Genomic DNA, 18,177 nt, shown 5'->3' on the forward strand with positions numbered 1-18,177 from the left:
CATTGATTACCAACAATTGAACCACCATAGAAAGTAGCTCTTTCTGTCGATGCCCTCTGTGGCAAAGCGGTTTGGTGCCAAAATAGGGACGTGTGTGCTGTCTATTGCTCCACCGCAGTTTGGGAGCCCCACTGTTGCAAATTCACCCACTATGTCTTATACATTGCCGAGAGTCACAGTCCTGCGTAGCAGGAGACGATTAATGGCCCTGCACACTTGCATGACGATACCCCACAGTGGATTTTCCAACTCCAAACTGATTTCCCACTGACCAGCAGCAATCCGGCATTGCAAGTTTCCACAGTGCACTCACCACTCGCTTCTCCACGATGCAGTCGGTGCAGCTCTCGTGCTGGTGTCCCTGTGCTGGAAGGTTGGGGCAAGCTCGGCTCACAGATCTAGGAAGGGGGGGTTTCTGCAGCTGCTGCTCGTCGTCCCAAACCTGCATCGTGATACGATCCCACCCACCGGTGCCTGTTTCTCAGGCCCAGAAGCAGCGCTTCACCATCTGCAGCTGCTCCATGAACGCCACCAGCAACCGTATCTTGGTTCTTGCTATGTCCCACAGCAATCCATCCTCCAAGGAATCGTCACGTTCCCCCCTCATGCGGTTCTTCGTGCGGCTCTCCAAAAACTGGAGGGTCGTGTGTCATAGAATCATAGAACCAGAGGGTTAGAAGGGATGGCCAGGGTCATCTAACCCCCTGTGCTTGCAATGCGTATGAGAATAGTGCAGAGCTGCGCAGGCTCCAGGCTTCTGTTGGAGATGGCAGATAGTGAGGAGGCCACAAGGGCTCCTGTGATGTTTTTTAAAAGGTGAAAAATATGGATATAGGTGACATTATGGGATGGAGACAATTGTATGCTGGGAAGTTGACCCCTGGCTCCCAGTCACCCCTGTGCGACTCATTTCTGCCCTACCATGCATTGCCAAAACTTTCCATAAGAGTGCACTGGATAGGGGTGGGTTGCATGCTGGGATATCTACCCATGGTGCACTGCACATCGATACAAGCGCTCCTGGTGAGTATGCGCAGCGCTGACTCGAGGAGCCAAGTATGCACGTGCACAAGTGATGTACCAACTTTGACGGCTTTATGCCAATGTACCTTGCGTCAGCAAAATGTGTAGCGTAGCCATGGCCTAAGAAAAGTGTCTGAGTGGAAGAATGGAGCAGGTAAAAGCGCCACCTGAACTGAAACACTGGAAAACAACTGGAGAAGATTTAAAGAGATCTTCACTCTCTATCTAAAAGTGACAGGGCCTGCAAAAATGACGACAGTAACTTCCGATAGCTGGTTCTGCAGCACTTGATGTGGTTAATAGTTTGGCTAACTGTGAAACTGTATTAGAGAAATTTGCAGAGAACTTTTCTCCATGTCAAAATGAATCACATGGTATGTTTTTACACAGAGTACCAAAAGAAGGTGAAAGAATAGGAGAGTTTCACTGAGCTAAGGCTGAAGAGCGAATCTTGCAATTTTGGAGGAGCTAACTGATAACAGACCAGCTTGTGACTGGGGTCTGGTAGAAAAAAACCTCACAGACAGGCCTAGGGAGGGTGGGCAGTGCTCTGACACTGAGGGCCTGATTGGGAAATGAGACACCAGGTAATTAAAAAAAAAATCTTGTGTGTGTCAGCGCAAGGCAATTTAGGCTGAAAAAATGAAAGTGAATCTGAAAACATCTCTGTGTGTTTGGTTGTGGAGACGCCCTTCAAGAGCCTATGGCTGATCGTGGTTGTAACATGATAGCACTGCTCCACAGAGCACCTAGAAGGGATCTCAAACTGGGTAAGGAACAAATCTGACCAGCAGTGCCATATATTGGACACCTTGTAGCAGCAGGGGGATTAAACCCAGACTCTGAGAAGGTTCAAGCAATTCTGGACAAGCCCTGCCCCAAAAATGAGCAAGACACACAGCCCTTTGGGGGATTCGCTAACTATCTGTCCAGGGTCTCTGACCCACACCTCTCCTGGGTCAGGGAACCCTGAGGAGACTGCCAGATAAGGATGCCGGATAGTGTTGGAAATTCCAGCCGCAAGAGGCTTTCAAACAGATCCCAAAGTTAGTGACTAATTATCCAGACCTAAGATATGATATAAAGGAACCTGTCACTATTCAGTGTGATGCCAGTGAATGCGGATTGGGGGCAGCATTACCACCAAATGGTTGGCCTGTAGCATTTGCTTCTGGACATGATCTCCAGCAGAGCAAACCTATACTCAAACAGAGAGGGAACGGCTAGCCATTATTTTTGCATGCACCAAGTCTGACCAATCAGTATATCCCAGGATGTGATCATATCCACATGGACACAGATCACAAACCCTTGGACTCGTCTTCCAAAAGCTTCCCCTAGCATCTCCAAAACATCTGCAAAGCAAGCTACTGCAAATTCACAAATATCGCTCGGACGCCCACCCCAAGAGGGTCTCTATCGAACCCTCATTGCACGCTCTTTTCCAGATCTGTAGAGTCACAAAAGCCCACAAAAGACGTCTGAGCCCCTTACTTATAAAATCCTCGGCGTGTGCCCAGAGGGGTCCATGAGGAATTTGATCCCATTGAGCAAGCAGAACTCCTCTGTGTGATAGATAGATAGATAGATGGCTTCTGCAGATACAGATACCTACCCCAGGAGATACTAAAGATCAGTCATCAGGTCAGGCTGGCCAGACAGGAAAGGAGCCACTTAGTAGACAGGACTATTGACATACAACAAAGACTGAGTAAGGACTTTAGGATCTGGCCCCAAAGGGTCAAGACTTCAGATTAGTTCATCCCTGACCTTGCCCACCCAAAGACAAGGAACAGCATCTGTGGCCCCCGTCTGCACTTAGACTCGGTCGTCGCATTCTCTCGCTCTGGCCCAATGACGAGGTGAGTGTTTAGCCGCTGGGAAACAGTGGTTTAGCCACTGGGCCAATGACTCTGTGGGCTGGTGGTTCCGGCAACCAGCCGGGAGGTGGGTCACCCTGCTCCCATTCCCCCTGCTCCAGTTGCTCTCTCATTACTTAGTCACAAGGCAGCAGCTTCCCCAGGGGCAACTGAGGGCATCCCATCAGCGTATCCCCTAGCTCCGCACTTCAAGCCTCTCCTGAGAGGCTGGAACCCCTTGGTGGTGGGTGCCCCCACAAGTCCCCACCAGAGGTGAGCTGAGCTCTCTCAGAAGCCTGCCCCTATCTCAGGGATGCAACTGGCTTCCTCTTGGCTGAGCTGTCCCTGCAGCCTGCCCCCTAGTGCCCGGGGCTTCCCCCTTCTAAGCTTTCTCTCTCCAGGCAGAGCAAACCTGACAAGTGTGGTGGGTTCGTGCTTAGCCTCCTCTCGACTTCCCTCGACCCCTGGTCAAACCTCTTCCCCCTTCTGGCAGAGCAGGGGGGTCAGACCTGGATCTCCTGCCTCCCCAGGGAGTGCACGAGCCACTGAGACTGCAGCCCTCCTGAAACACCCCCCCGCCTGCCAGCCCCTTGCAACAACCCACTCCTGCTCACTTCTCTCTTGTGCCACTCCCTCCCTGCCACTGCACCCCTGCAACGAGCCCCTTTTGCCTCTGTGCAATCTCTTCCCTGCCACTACACCCCCGCCCCCTCCACCTCTTGGCACATCCCTTAAATCAGAACTTTTTACAGGGAACCAGGTGTTAAGATTTTGGCAGCTCATCACTGGCCTCAGGCACTCTGGGTGTCTGGTCAGCACTCCCGTGCTTCATTCGATTGGTTGCAGATTGGGGAGGGGGTCGCTGTCCTGCAGAGCTGCCTGCCTGGTGACCCACCTCTGGTGGCTGGACACACGCTCTTGGATTGCATGTCGTAAAGGACGTTGGGACTGGAAGGCTGTTGCTAATTGCTGAAGCAGGGATAGCAGGCTGTAGCTCATCTCCTCTACACATTCCCTGGTGCCCCTCACGCCTTTGCCGACCAGGACATATTGCAGCACATGGAAGAATTTGACAGCTCCTGGGTGTTTCTCCACGGACCCTGTGGAACCCTTGAGAGATCCGAGCTCAGGCATTTGTCACAGCCCAGGACCCAGGCTGCTGTGGGGAGGCTGCAGTTACTGCTCTTTCTCCTACCCTGTGCGCTTTGGGCTGCCAGGGTTTGTCCATGGATGGGCTCCGGGTGTTGGTGGTACTTTCACTTTGATGCAAAGAGTTACCAAGGGCTCTCACTAAACGGAGTGCCTGGGTGACAGACTGGCAGATGCAAGTCAATGTTTTAAGTGCCAAAAGCACACATTGGAAAACATAATCCAACTATCCATAGAAAACGAGGGGTCTAAATTAGCTGTGACCACGCAAGAAAGATCTTGGAGTCATTGTGGACAGGCCTCTGAAAACATCCGCTCAATGCGCTGGAGCAGCAGCAGTCAAAAAAGCGAACAGATTACGAGGAACCATTAGGAAAAGAATAGATAACAAAATAGAAAACAACAGAATGCCACTCCATAAATCCATGGCACGCCCACACCTGGAATACTGTGTGCAGTTCTGGTTGCTCTGTCTCAAAAAAGAGGTATCAGAATTGGAAAAGGTGCAGAGGAGGGCAACCAAAAAGCTTGGGGGCATGGAACAGCTTCCGTCTGAGGAGAGATTAATAAGACTGGGACTTTTCAGCTTGGAAAAGGGACGACTAAGGGGGATATGCTAGAGATCTAGAAAATCATGACTGGTGTGGAGCAAGTGAATAAAGAAGTCTTATTTCCTCCTTCATGTAACACAAGAACTAGGGGATCACCCAATGAAATGAATAGACAGCAGGTTTAAAAAGTGCTTCTTCACACAACGCACAGTCAACGTGTGGAACTCACTGCCTGGGGATGTTGTGAAGGCCAAAAGTATAACTTTCAAAAAAGAATTATATACGTTCCTGGAGGATAGCTCCCCCAGTGGCTATTAGCCAGGATGGTGAGGGACTCATCCCCATGTTCTGGGTGTCCCTACACCTCTGACTGCCAGAAGCTGGGACTGGATGACGGGATGGATCACTCGAGAATTGCCCTGTTCTGTTCGTTCCCTCTGAAGCACCTGGCACTGGAGACAGGACACTGATAGATGGATCCAGTGTGGCTGTTCTTTCACATGTTCATATCTGCTCTGTCAGCTGCTCTTGCTGGATTGGTGAATTTGCTTCCCGAAGTAGCTGCTTGGTGACCTGTCACTGCTGAGGGACGGAAATGGCTCTATTCCCTGGGGAGCCCTGCTCAGGCTCTAGGCAACCCTGCCGCCAGGGAGCCTTGTTTGGGATTTCCAACAAGAGAACTGAACTCAGTGCCCCTGGGGCCAGATTGTAGCCAGCACCCCCTAGAGAGGAAATGCCCCATGCCCCATTCCCACCCCACCCTCCCAACCAGCCAGTTCCCCACTCTAGGGCCAGATGGAGCCAACACCCCTAGAGGGGAAATACCCCAATCCCACCCCACCCTCCCGATCAGCCAGTCCCATGTCTTGGGGCCGGATCAGAGCCGGTGCCCCCTAGAGAGGAAAGGCCCCATTCCCTGTCCCCACACCCCCCAAACCAGCCCATGCCCCTTGGTTTTCTAGGTCTGATTCTGAGCACGAATATCAGGAAATTTGAAGTCCTGGTTCCTACAGGATCAGCGGTGGGTTGAGGGGTGGGGGAAAGGGGGGCAGAATTTTGTTACTTTAGCAGGTGCTAAAATTATGCTTTAATCTCAGTTCCTGGTGCATCCTGGGATGTTGTTGCCATGGAAACGAGTGCCGAACATGCCTGCCGCCCAGGGGCCTGCCCGGCTGGCACTGGTGCCCGGAGCCGTCTGCAGACTGGCAGAGCCCAGCATGGAGCACGTGGAGGCGGCTGGGCCGGGGGAGAGTGGGCAGATGCCAGCCGCTGGGCTGCCTGGCCGTGGAAGGGGGCAGAAAAACATATGCAAGGCGACAGCCTGAGCATCCTGTGCCCAAGCTCTGCTGCCCTTCCCAGCCACCCGCTGGCCCTGGCTTGCCCCAGCTCCCTGGCCCCTCCCCAAGCTTCCCCCATGGCTGCCACCCCGACCATGTCCTGGAAACCCAGACCTTCAGCATCCCCATCCTGAGAGCCGTCCTGCCAAGACCAGGTCAGAGAGAGGGACCCAGGTGGCATCCCCACCCATACCAGCGCCAGCTGAATTCCAACCAGGCCCTGGGATGAAACAGGATCAGACCTTACCACTGTTCCGTGCTGGACAGCGACTGGGTTAGGTAGCACCCTTGGCCCATCTCTTCCCTGTAAATTAATACAGTAGACCTCAGGGACCTGTCTTGGGACCAGTCTTATTTAACATTTTCATTAGTGACCTTGGCACAAAGAGTGGGAGTGAGCTAATGAAATTTGCGGAGGACACGGAGTTGGGAAGTATGGGCAATACGGAGGAGGACCGGAATATCATACAAGATCTGGAGGACTTGGAAAACCGCAGTAATAGAAATGGGATGAAATTTAATGATGCAAAGTGCAAGGTCAAGCACTTAGGGATTAACAACAAGAATATTTGCTATAAGCTGGGGACGTATCATTTGAAAGCGACAGAGGAAGAGAGACCTCGGTGTATTAGGCCATGACAGGATGACTATGAGCTGCTAATGTAATGCGGCTGTGAAAAAGACTAATGTAATCCTAGGCTGGATCAGGGGAGGTATTTCCAGTAGAGGCAGGGAAGTGTTAGTACCATTATACAAGGCAGTGGTGAGCCCTCATCTGGAATAGTGTGTGCAGTTCTGGTCTCCCAGGTTTAAGAAAGATGAATTCAAACTGGAACAGGTGCAGAGAAGGGCTACTGGGATGATCAGGGAATGGAAAACTAACCTTATGAGAGGAGACTCAAAGAGCTTGGCTTGTTTACCGTAACCAAATGAAGGCCGAGGGGAGATACGATTGCTCTCTGTAAATACATCAGAGGAATAAATGCAAGGGAGAGAGAGGAGTTATTTAAGTTAAGCGCCAATGCGGACACAAGAACCAATGACTATAAACTGGCCATCAACAAGTTTAGGCTTGAAATTAGGCGAAGGTTTCTAATAATCAGAGGGGTGAAGTTCTGAAACAGGCTCCCCGGGGAGCAGTGGGGGCAAAGCCTAACTGGTGCCAGGACTGAGTTTGAGAAGTCTCTGGAGGAGATGGTCTGATGTTGCCTACAATGGCATGTGGCCCATCGACTGCTGTTAGCAAGTATCTCTCCCAGCTGGAGATGGCCCAGTGTGGGGAGGGCTCTGAGTTACACAGAGAATTCTTTTCCAGGTGTCTGGCTGGTGGAGTTTGCCCACATGCTGAGGGTCTAACTGATCGCCGTATTTGGGGTCAGGCAGGAATCCTCCCCCAGGGCAGATTGGCAGAGACCTGGGCAGTTGGGGGAGAGATTCGCCTGCCTCTGAGGCTGTCACTCAGCCAGAGGCTAGGGGCCTATTCCAGCAGGGGGTGGGGTGGGCGAGGTTCTGTGGCCTGTGATATGCAGGAGCTCAGACTGGATATCCATGATGGTCCCTGCTAGCCTTAAAGTCTATGAGTCTCTCTGGTTTGTATTGAGCATAGCAACCAGGAGCAGACCCCACTGCGCCCTGTGGCTGGCAGGCAGGGGTACAGGCAGCGCAGGGCCTTGGCAGCAGAATGGCCCATGCAGGGAGATGGCAGAGGCCACAGATCCATCTCTTGGGGAGGAGGAATTGCCCAGCCTGGATGCTCCATGTCCCAGCACCTGGGTGTTACCCCTGCCGTCACTCAGGGAAAAGCCTCCATGCCTGAGCGCGGGGAGCCCCAAGAGCTCAGCCCCTTGCAGGTCCCCGTGGGGCTGGTGCCCCCTCTCCTCTTAGCACTGCAGTCTGGACCTCAGGCCCCACAGGCACAGCACTGCCTCGCTCCCCCCTGCGCCCAGGTGTTGGGAACATGCCGGGCCAGTGCCACCTGCCACAGGGACTGCCAGGCACCCTGCGGGCGATTCCAGCACTGGGGGCTCTGGGTGCAGAGCAAGGCATGGGGGGGGGGGCAAGCTTTGGGGCTGGCCAGTGGAGAGGGCGACCCTAGCAGAGGCCTGCAGGTGGGGACTGGCTCCCTGACCCAGAACGCCCAGGAGGCTCTGTGGCAGCATGCTGGGATGGAAATCTTTTGATTTTCTGCTTTTCACCAAAAACCCAAACCTGAATTGTTCCCTGGAAAAGACAAACCCACGTCCTGCAGAGCACCCTGGTTCCCAGCCAGCTCCATGCCCTGCTCCCAGGAGAGGCGGGAGGCCGTCCCAGCAGCAGGGATGCCAGCCAGCGCGCGTGCCCCTCGCCCAGCAGGGCTGCACTGCCTCACCCCACAGCCGGTGCGTGCGAGGTACAGGCGCTGGAGAGCTGGCTGAGACGACAGCCGGTGCAGGATCCGCCCAGCCTCTGCAGGGGGGAAGGAGGCTGACGACAGCAGCTACAAAAAGGGATTCTTTATTGAGAGCAGCGTGTAAAAAACCTCTTGGCTGTCACAGCCCCCGCGCAACCAAACGAACACCAGGGCTCTCGGCGGGGAGGGGTCAGCGCGACACACTGGGGCCAGAGGGGCGCCGCCCTGGGGAATCATACAAAAGAAGGCATTGGATAGTCAGGAAAGCGAGTGAGAATCTCCTTCATATGCCAGGCACTTGGTGGTCCTGCCGCTCAGCTCACTGTGCAGGGCCACGCTGGGGCCTAGCACGGACGGGCGGGGCAGGGGAGCAGAACCTCTGAATAAATACACAGGTTCGTCGGCGACTCCGAGAGAGGATCTGCGTCGGCTGTGCATGGCTCCCCTGGTCTGACAGCGGGCAGGGACGTGGCACAGGGAGACAGCCCACAGCTCTGCGCCAGGCTGCCCCAAAGGAGAGGGTGGCGGGGGCACGCAGGGGAGAGGGGAGGGCTGCATTGCACAGCATCTCAGCCGAATGGGGGTTTCCTGCCAGGTTCCCAGCGCCAAGGGGCATGGAGCCCAGCCCCCCAGGACGGGGCCTGGCTGTGTTGGGGACTCAGGGCAGCAGAGGAGCCCCTGGTCGGGGGTGTGGAAGTGGCCCGGGGCCCCCAGCATTCCCTGCTGGCACACAATGGCTGGCTGGAGCACCGTGGGGAGCCGAGGTAGGGCCTGGAGGACACCATGCCGGCAGGCCGGGGAGAGGCCCCCTCCAGCGCCCAGTCCAGCTGTGATAACCCATGGTCCCTCTGGGCTCCCACTCGTCCCAGTCCGATCCTGGAGCCGGGCTCCCCCCGCCCCCCCGCAAGGGGCTGGCTCCCCGCTCAGGCTCTGCTGTCGGACGGGCTGTCGCCCAGCGCGGTGGCGAGCTCACTGAAGGAGGGGCGTTCCTTGGGGCTGGGGGCCCAGCAGCGCTGCATCAGCTTGTAGAGCTTGGAAGGGCAGCCCTCGGGGTGAGGCAGCTTCATCTTCCCAGCCTGTAAACCTGCAGGGACAGCAAAAGCCCAGGGTGAGAGACAGGAGAGCCCTGGGGCAGGGCGGGTGTCAGCCCCCTGCAGGGACAGCAGAGGGGGAACAGACAGCAGAGCCCTTGGGGAGGGCGGGGCATTGGCCAAAGGTCTGTGGGGGTGAGAGACAGGAGAGCCCTTGGGCAGGGCGGGGCGCTGGCCAAAGGCTCGTGGGGGGAGGGACAGGAGGCCCTGGGGCAGGGCGGGCCGTTGGCCAAAGGCCCGTGGGGGGAGGGACAGGAGGCCCCGGGGCGGGGCGTTGGCCAAAGGCCCGTGGGAGGAGGGACAGGAGGCCCCGGGGCGGGGCGTTGGCCAAAGGCCCGTGGGGGGAGGGACAGGAGGCCCCGGGGCAGGGCGGGCCGTTGGCCAAAGGCCCGTGGGGGGAGGGACAGGAGGCCCCGGGGCGGGGCGTTGGCCAAAGGCCCGTGGGGGGAGGGACAGGAGGCCCCGGGGCGGGGCGTTGGCCAAAGGCCCGTGGGGGAGGGACAGGAGGCCCCGGGGCGGGGCGTTGGCCAAAGGCCCGTGGGGGGAGGGACAGGAGGCCCCGGGGCAGGGCGGGCCGTTGGCCAAAGGCCCGTGGGGGGAGGGACAGGAGGCCCCGGGGCGGGGCGTTGGCCAAAGGCCCGTGGGGGGAGGGACAGGAGGCCCCGGGGCGGGGCGTTGGCCAAAGGCCCGTGGGGGGAGGGACAGGAGGCCCCGGGGCGGGGCGTTGGCCAAAGGCCCGTGGGGGAGGGACAGGAGGCCCCGGGGCGGGGCGTTGGCCAAAGGCCCGTGGGGGAGGGACAGGAGGCCCCGGGGCGGGGCGTTGGCCAAAGGCCCGTGGGGGGAGGGCGGATGACAGCACCGTGCCGCTCGCCAAGCCTGTGTGCAGGGAGCCTAGAGAGCCAGCCAGGGCCGAGGCACTGAGCAGTCTGAGGGAGGGCACAGGGATCGCTGTGGGGTCACCGTGGGGCCTGTCCAGCCCTGGGCCCGACTCAGATACTGGCCAGGACCCGCTGCTCCAGCAGTCTTTTCAGGAGCGGGAGAGAAGGCAACAGCCCAGAATATCCCCCCCACTCAGCGACCTCCTCTGCCCAGCCCAGCCTGCCCTCGGTGCGGGCGGTGCCCCACATACCTGCTAGCACCTCCTCGTCCGCCAGCTTGGTGTGGGGCATCTCCCCGTGCGTGAAGACCTCCCACATGAGGACGCCGAAGGACCACACGTCTGACTTGGTGGAGAACTCATCCTCCAGGACGGCTTCCGGGGGCATCCAGCGCAGCGGGATCCAGGCTTGGCGGAAGCGGTAGTACTCACTGCACAGCGAGACAGGGGGGTCAGGCCGGCCGGAGAGCGCCCGCACCCAGGGGACCCGCGGGCAGGCAGCCAGGGTCTGGCCTGACGTACCTGTGATACACGTCCTTGCTGAGGCTTAGGGCCGACACCTTGACCTGCCTCTGAGCGCTGATCAGGCAGTTCCGGGCGGCCAGGTCCTTGTGCACAAACCTGGTGTTGGAGAGATGCTCCATCCCCAGGGCCACCTGGCTGCAGACAGACACCTGCCACGAGAGACACATCAGTGCCAGCCACAGGGCATCTCAGCATGGCCCATCCCTCAGCCTGGGCCGGATCGGGGCCGGTGCCTGTGGGGGCAGGCTCCAGGGCCCATCCTGGGGAGGATCAGGGCCCTCAGCCGGGCAGACTGGCCCTTTTAGCCCACCAGGGGTCACCGGTGCTCCCGCACTTACCTTGTGTTTGCTGCTGAGGGGCTGAGGCTTGAGCGTCTCATCCTTGCTCCTGGAGATCCTCAGGAACTGCTTCAGGTCCCCCTGGCGAGGCCGAAATCGCCACGTCAGCACGGCTCAGGACAGCAAGGGGCTGTCTGCCAGAGGCACGAGCTCCCCGCCCTTTGGGCAGCAGGCGAGAGCGGCAGCAAGGGGCCCTGGCACTGCCAGCGCTGGGGAGCGAGGGCTCCGGAGAGACTGGCGTCCTCCCAGCCCCAGGTGTTAGACCCTTCCCCCTTGGCTGCTGGGGGCCAGCTTACAGAGCCCCTTACGCAGCTCAGCCCTTCCTCGAGCCATGGGCATGGCCAGCTGGCCCCCAGCCGCGCCTTGGCCCTCGGAGAGCTCTGCCTGCCCTGCGCCCCTGGACTGGGGAGGCCTAGCGGCTCGGCACTAGCCCAGGGCCCTGCCCAAGACAGACCCACACAGAGTCTCTGCTCCCTCCTGGACCATCCTGGAGAGGAGCCCTGCCTGGACCCCCCAGGGAAAAGCTGGCCAAATGGCCTCTCGACAGAGGTAGGGAGGGCCTGGCCACAAACCCAGCCTCCCTCCTCTTCTCCTGGGCGCTAGAGGGTCTCTCCCCCTATGGCAACCCCCAGCCCGCGCTCATCCCAGAACAGCCCCATCCCTAGCCAGCAGGGCCCCTCCCTTACCAGATCCACATACTCCAGGACCATGTAGTGCGGCTCTGCCTCGCGGCACAGGCCCACCAGCCGCCCCACGTTGGGGTGGCTCAGTTTGCCGAACATCTCTGCCTCGCGCCGGAAGTCTAGCTGTAGCTGCTCGTCTCTCGTCTGCAGGCTCTTCACCAGCACCAGCACCTCGCTCTCACTGTCCTCCAGGCCTTTCGCCTTGGCCAGGAAGACCTCCCCGAACTCGCCCTTCCCTGGAAGCAGAGGGCAGCGGGTCACCGGGAGGCGGGCCGGAGGGCGTGTGCAGGACCACCTCTGCACAGCCCGAGCCCCTGCCCTGCTGCAAACAGGAGAGCTGGAGCCCAGAGAGGGGATGACTCACCTCAGTCACCCAGCAGCCCAGGGGCAGAGCTGGGAAAGACCCCAGGTCCCCTGCGACCCAGTCCAGCACCCTACCCACTAGGCCACGCTGCCGCCCTGGTTTCCTACGCTAAGCTGGGAGGAGAAGGCTGACCCAGCGTTACTCTCGAAGCAGCCAGCAGGACTGCCACCCCCAAAACGAGGGGGCTGAGGGACAGACAACGCAGACAGGGCCGTCCACACCACCCTGTAGGGCGCTTCTGAGAATGGCCCATTCAGCGGGCGCAGGGAACGGCGGCCACGCAACGGGACAGGCGGCTGGTCCCCAGGGCGGAAGCCACCTGGCATGGGCTCAGCTGGCACTCACGTCCACGGGGGCATGCCCTCCCTCTCCGGCACCCATTGGGTGGGGAGCTGCGGGACGCTCCCTGGCGTCATCATCTCGTTTCCGTTCAAAAGGAAGGAAACTCCCCAGGAAGAAAATAAATAATAAATCGGGGATCAGTGTGCGAGGAGAGCCACACGCACGACACTCCCAGCGCGTCACCGATCGTTCCTTCTATCCCTTCCGTGCACATGCAGCCCGGCTGCCACTGTGTGGCCAGGGAGGGGCGATCGCTGCCTGAGGACCGCAGGCGTCACCGGGGGCAGCTAACCCCTCCATCCCAGATGCCGCAGTTAGGCAGTCCCATCTGGACGAAGAGGGGCCAGCCCTGGATGGCAGATTAAAGGGCTGTGCCCAGCCTGGGGTTTTCACAAGCCCCGGTTCTGGGGTAAGCACGCTGGGGCAGTCTGGCCAGCAGGGAGATCGGCATGCAGCGTACTGGGACAATGCGCGTCTACTTGCATGCACAGGGTATGGCTGGCCGAGTCACAGCCATGTTTAGGGCAAGCAGCCAGGGTAGCGGTAAAGCTACGGCGATACGGCCGACGCCCCCTTCCGCCGGGTGCTCCTGTCCGCTGATCCGCAGAGGGCCCAGTCGGCTCGGCCCACGAACGCTGTACGAGTGGGCATTCCCGGAGCCAGCGCTGCCAGGGGCCGGACGGGACAGTCTGATTGTGCATCAGGAGCAACAGGCTGTAGGCCAGCCAGCTGGGGGCATTTCTGTGCCCAGGGGGTAGGGGAGGGCGACAGGTCTCATCCCCAGTGTTCTGTCAGAGGGGGTCACGCCCCATGCATGCTGATGGGGCTGGTCCGTCGCTTGTGTGCTCCAGGCCCCACAGGTAGGTTTCTCCATTGTGCTGGTGCTGCGGCTGATTGCAGGACCCCAGAACATGGCACAGGGAAACAGCCCTTCGGGGTTACAGCCCCTAGGGACTGAGAGCCGTGCCCGGGTGACAGAGGCCCACTGGTGCCAGCTGGCAAAGGGCTCACTAGTCTTTACAAGCAACTCCTGTCTCAGACCTTACAAACTCACTGCACCTGATGCACCGCTCCCAGGGCATTGAGCATGTGAGGGCTCTGCTGGAAGCTTGTAACTTCTCAATTCCCATCACCACTGCAAGCTGTGTGTGCGGGGGGAGATTTAATGCTTCGTGCAAGACTGGGTGCCTACCTGCGGAGGGGGGGGGCGGGGGGACTGGCAGACGTTGCAGAAGACTGAACTTTGGGGGGTGGAATCTAACAGACAGGCCAGGGGGATGCCTACTGCGCGTTACGATTTGTTTCGGATGTAACCATTTGCATCCATTGCTCACGCTGGTTTCTAGTTGAATCTCTGTTCCTTCTGCAGTAAATCTCCTGTTTGACTGGAACCGCACTGGAGGACTGTGTGTGTCTAAGGTAAAACCCGGGAGCTGGGGTACCCTGTTCATGTGGGCAGGGAGGAGCTGGGATTTCTGTGGGTATCCCATGATCAGGGGCTGGACACCACAGGGGGACACTGGGAAGAGACTCAGGGACTGGCAGGCTGCAGGGCAAAGGCAGGGCTGGTGCAGCCAGAGGAGAGTGCTTGAGTAGCAGACACCCAGGAGCGAACACCCAGCTGGCACAGGAGGACGCCCTCGGGCTGGGGGCAGGCAGCAGAAGGTGGCTCCCAGCCCGGGAAGCGTCACGTCCTGGCTGAACCTTGGTTCCGGACCTAGCACTCGGGTCTGAAGCAGCCCCACTGCCCATACCCAGCGTCGTGATGGTCTGCAGATTGGCGCGGGGGAAGTGCATCTTGTCCGTGGCACTGTGCCTCTTGCTAGCGCCGGAGCTACTGCCCAGATTGGTCAAGGCCACTTCTTCCTGGATCTCGGCCGTGGTTTGCCCGTTTTGCAGCAGAGCGCCACCTGCGAGGAAAACAGGGGCCATCATACCCAGCGCGGGCAGCCAGGGAACCCGGCCAGGATCTCAGTTCAATGCCACAGATGGGACTCGGAGACGGTGTGAAGCGAGCGCTCAGCCCCTCCCCACACTCAGACCCAAGCAAGACTTGGACGTACTGTCAGAGCTCAGCAGCCCTCTGTGACGCTAGGGACCGTGGGCCTGTGAGCCTGACACCAAAGCTGGGCAAAACCACCCCGTGGCCCAGCGTCCCCCTGCACAACAGCAAGCCTCACCAGGCTCCTTATGGGCTGCAGGGTGCTACCGGCTTCTCCAAGCCCCGGTCAGCTAATGGCCTGGTCCCTGGGAGACCTTCCTTTACCACACCAACTGCATGGGCTCTACCGATCACCAGAGGAACCGGCACCTGAGTTCCCGGGCAGACAGCACATGGCTGCTGGCCCAGCAAGCATGCCATGCCCAACGCAGCCCTCCAGCATGTGCCCCCTGAAGGGAGCTCAGCCTGCAGGCTGGGGGAGGGGGAGCAGGGAATGCCTTGACATGGGGGTCAGTTCTCACCCTCCCCACTGCTAGGGAAAGCCACAGAGCGGGCCCTGCCTTGCCGTGCCCACCAGAGGGCACTGCATCCACGCACTGCGGGGAACTCTCCGTGCCGCTCGCTGGGTCACTGCACAACCTGCCACCGCCAGCTGAGCCATGGGGCAGCCCAGCCAGCCTCTGCTGGCACTGCCCTGCCAACACCTCCAGCGCAGCCTGCTGGGAGAGCCTGGGGACCCACCCCACGCTCCTGCCTGGGGTAGACAGGGCTCTGTGCTGATGGAAACGGAGGCAGCCCCTGTCGGTCCCCACTCCCAACGCACTGGGGCCTGTGTGGGAGGCCTGTGCCAAGCCCCGGCTGGCAGCTAAGGCCTTACCATTCAGACACTCCATCTCGGGCTCTTCGCCCTCCGGGTGCTTCTTCAGCCGCTTGGCCTTCCTCCGCTTCTTGCAGTAGAACATGAGGCCCAGCACAATGATTATGTAGGCGACGGCCGCCCCGACCGACAGCCCGATAGTCTGGATCATCTTATAGGGCGTGTGGCTGTTGGGACCTTCGTCCCCTTCTGCAACCGGCTTGTCTGGGGAACAAATGACGCAGTGTGAGATGACAGCACAACGCACAGCTCAATATGTGGCCTGTCTGGGCAGACACGGCTCAGAGGGTGCGTGTGGCAGGGGAGCCCCTGGCTGGGCGGGACACGGCTCAGAGGGTGCGTGTGGCAGGGGAGCCCCTGGCTGGGCGGGACGCGGCTCAGAGGGTGCGTGTGGCAGGGGAGCCCCTGGCTGGGCGGGACGCGGCTCATAGGGTGCGTGTGGCAGGGGAGCCCCTGGCTGGGCGGGACGCGGCTCAGAGGGTGCGTGTGGCAGGGGAGCCCCTGGCTGGGCGGGACGCGGCTGAGTGGGTGCGTGTGGCAGGGGAGCCCCTGGCTGGGCGGGACATGGCTCAGAGGGTGCGTGTGGCAGGGGAGCCCCTGGCTGGGTGGGATGCGGCTGAGTGGGTGCGTGTGGCAGGGGAGCCCCTGGCTGGGCGGGACGTGGCTCAGAGGGTGCGCGTGGCAGGGGAGCCCCTGGCTGGGCGGGACGCGGCTCAGAGGGTGCGCGTGGCAGGGGAGCCCCTGGCTGGGCGGGATGCGGCTCAGAGGGTGCGCGTGGCAGGGGAGCCCCTGGCTGGGCGGGATGCGGCTCAGAGGGTGCGCGTGGCAGGGGAGCCCCTGGCTGGGCGGGACGCGGCTCAGAGGGTGCGCGTGGCAGGGGAGCCCCTGGCTGGGCGGGACGCGGCTGAGTGGGTGCGTGTGGCAGGGGAGCCCCTGGCTGGGCGGGACGCGGCTCAGAGGGTGCGAGTGGCAGGGGAGCCCCTGGCTGGGCGGGATGCAGCTCAGAGGGTGCGCGTGGCAGGGGAGCCCCTGGCTGGGCGGGACGCGGCTCAGAGGGTGCGTGTGGCAGGGGAGCCCCTGGCTGGGCGGGACGCGGCTGAGTGGGTGTGTGTGCAGGGGAGCCCCTGGCTGGGCGGGACGCGGCTGAGTGGGTGCGTGTGGCAGGGGAGCCCCTGGCTGGGCGGGACGCGGCTGAGTGGGTGCGTGTGGCAGGGGAGCCCCTGGCTGGGCGGGCACTCAGTGGGGGGTGCTCTTTGCCCTGAGTGAGTCCTGACCCCAATTCCTTAGTTGTGCTGCCACAGGGAGCCCCTGAAGCCCCAGTGGTCCAGCTCCAAACCCCACCTGGCTGTCTCCGCATTGCCCTCATGGCACCGTGTGCAACGATGGTGGCCTGCTGGCATGGCCAAACGGTGCTATAGGAACAGGAGACCCTCCCTCGACTGCACAGAGGTGCCTATACAGAGGGGAAACACACGCCTGCCTTCCCCAGCCGCTGTTCCCAGGCCTCCCCGCCGGGGGCTGAGCTGCTCCTGCCCGAGTCCCCAAGCAGGGCTCGAGGGCGCATCCTACCTACGACGTAGAGGATGGCGTCACGGTGTTTGATGTTGCAGCTGTTGCCAGCAATACACGTGTACCTCCCGGAGTCGTCCGTGGTGACGTCGTAGATCACCAAGGAGCCGTTGGGCATGATCTGGATCCTGTAATGACAGGCACCCGCAGGGCAGCACTTCGGGGGTGTCCCGTGTGCTAGGCGCCGCGCTAACCCCAGGCAAGGCCCTCCCGGGACACAGTGCGTGAGGCCAGAGCAGAGGGAAGCGGCAGGGGTCAAGGGCCAGTGTTCCTGTTGGGTCCGTGCAGCCAGGGACGGCAGGAGGGAGACCGTGGGAATTCTTTGTGATATTTTCTCAAAATAGCTCTGCTACCCCCATATTCCTCCAGGGGCCTCCTGGCCTGCACGGAGCTGGCAGCCACCCAGTCCTCTGCAAAGCACTTCCCCCCAACACAGCATGGCTCTGTGCAGAGCAAGTGCCCCTCCATGGCTTTCCAGCACGCTCCCAGAACGCCTGTGCATGCACCTGATCCAGCCGAACATCTGTCTCGGGCCTCGAATCCGTCAGCCCGGCAAGACCCCCCCGGCACTGCCCACTGCGACTGACCCCGCTGAGACGGGAGAGGTTCTCACCGCCGGCTGGGTGCTGAGAGGCATGCGCCCTGCACACCCCGCGGGAGAGGGCAGGGGCCCAGCAAAGGGCGTAACTGAGGTCTGTGCTGGGTCAGGCATGCAGGGCACTGGCGGCCCCCATCAGCGCTCTCCCCTCTGCCTCACTTCCCTGATCTGCTGCTGGTGAAAGGGGCCAGGAGGCAGAAAGTCTGAACTCAGGCACCACTCCTCAAGCCTCAGCCCTGCTCGGGGCCTCGCTCGCCCTGCCCACCCTGCGCTCAGCCCCTCTGCTGTAGCTGCCAGCGGTGACGCTGCCCTGTCAGATGTGGGCACCTGCCCTCGGGGAACCGGACCGAAGGCCTGTCTCCACTCAGCCCTGTAACTAGACTGGTCCAGTGCAGCCCCCGAGCAGTGCTGCGTGGGAAGGGCTGTACCTACCCCTGGAGAAGCCACCTTTCTCTGAGTCCTAGGGCATAACTACAGCTGGAGAACAGCACCTGATGGCCAGCTCTACTGGTACCAACACCGAGCACACAGCCCTCCTGAGCACACCGGCCTGGGCGGGTCTCCCCCGGGGACTCCAGTGGCCTCCCAGGCCTGCTGGGTGGTGGCCTTGCAAGGGAACGGACTCTCCTGCTCCCTGGAGATTCCCCACTCCTGAGCGCCTCA

At 60.5% G+C, this 18,177-nt stretch overlaps 1 protein-coding gene across 1 annotated transcript in view; it reads right to left on the reverse strand.

The window, feature by feature from the left end:
• Nucleotides 1-8,396: 8,396 nt before the first annotated feature.
• PTK7 (protein tyrosine kinase 7 (inactive)) overlaps nucleotides 8,397-18,177 on the reverse strand; it is a 96,148-nt gene continuing 86,367 nt past the window's right edge. Inside the window, exons 13-20 of the mRNA XM_073339839.2 lie at nucleotides 16,917-17,044; nucleotides 15,348-15,551; nucleotides 14,283-14,438; nucleotides 11,826-12,058; nucleotides 11,140-11,220; nucleotides 10,799-10,950; nucleotides 10,529-10,707; nucleotides 8,397-9,392 (exon numbers count right to left, since the gene is read on the reverse strand). Of these exons, the coding sequence (XP_073195940.1) occupies nucleotides 9,232-9,392; nucleotides 10,529-10,707; nucleotides 10,799-10,950; nucleotides 11,140-11,220; nucleotides 11,826-12,058; nucleotides 14,283-14,438; nucleotides 15,348-15,551; nucleotides 16,917-17,044 (1,294 nt within the window). The 3' untranslated portion in view covers nucleotides 8,397-9,231. The remainder of the gene's footprint in view (nucleotides 9,393-10,528; nucleotides 10,708-10,798; nucleotides 10,951-11,139; nucleotides 11,221-11,825; nucleotides 12,059-14,282; nucleotides 14,439-15,347; nucleotides 15,552-16,916; nucleotides 17,045-18,177) is intronic.

The sequence above is a fragment of the Lepidochelys kempii genome, chromosome 3, assembly GCF_965140285.1.
Source record: "Lepidochelys kempii isolate rLepKem1 chromosome 3, rLepKem1.hap1, whole genome shotgun sequence".
Classification (NCBI taxonomy): Eukaryota; Metazoa; Chordata; order Testudines; family Cheloniidae; genus Lepidochelys; species Lepidochelys kempii.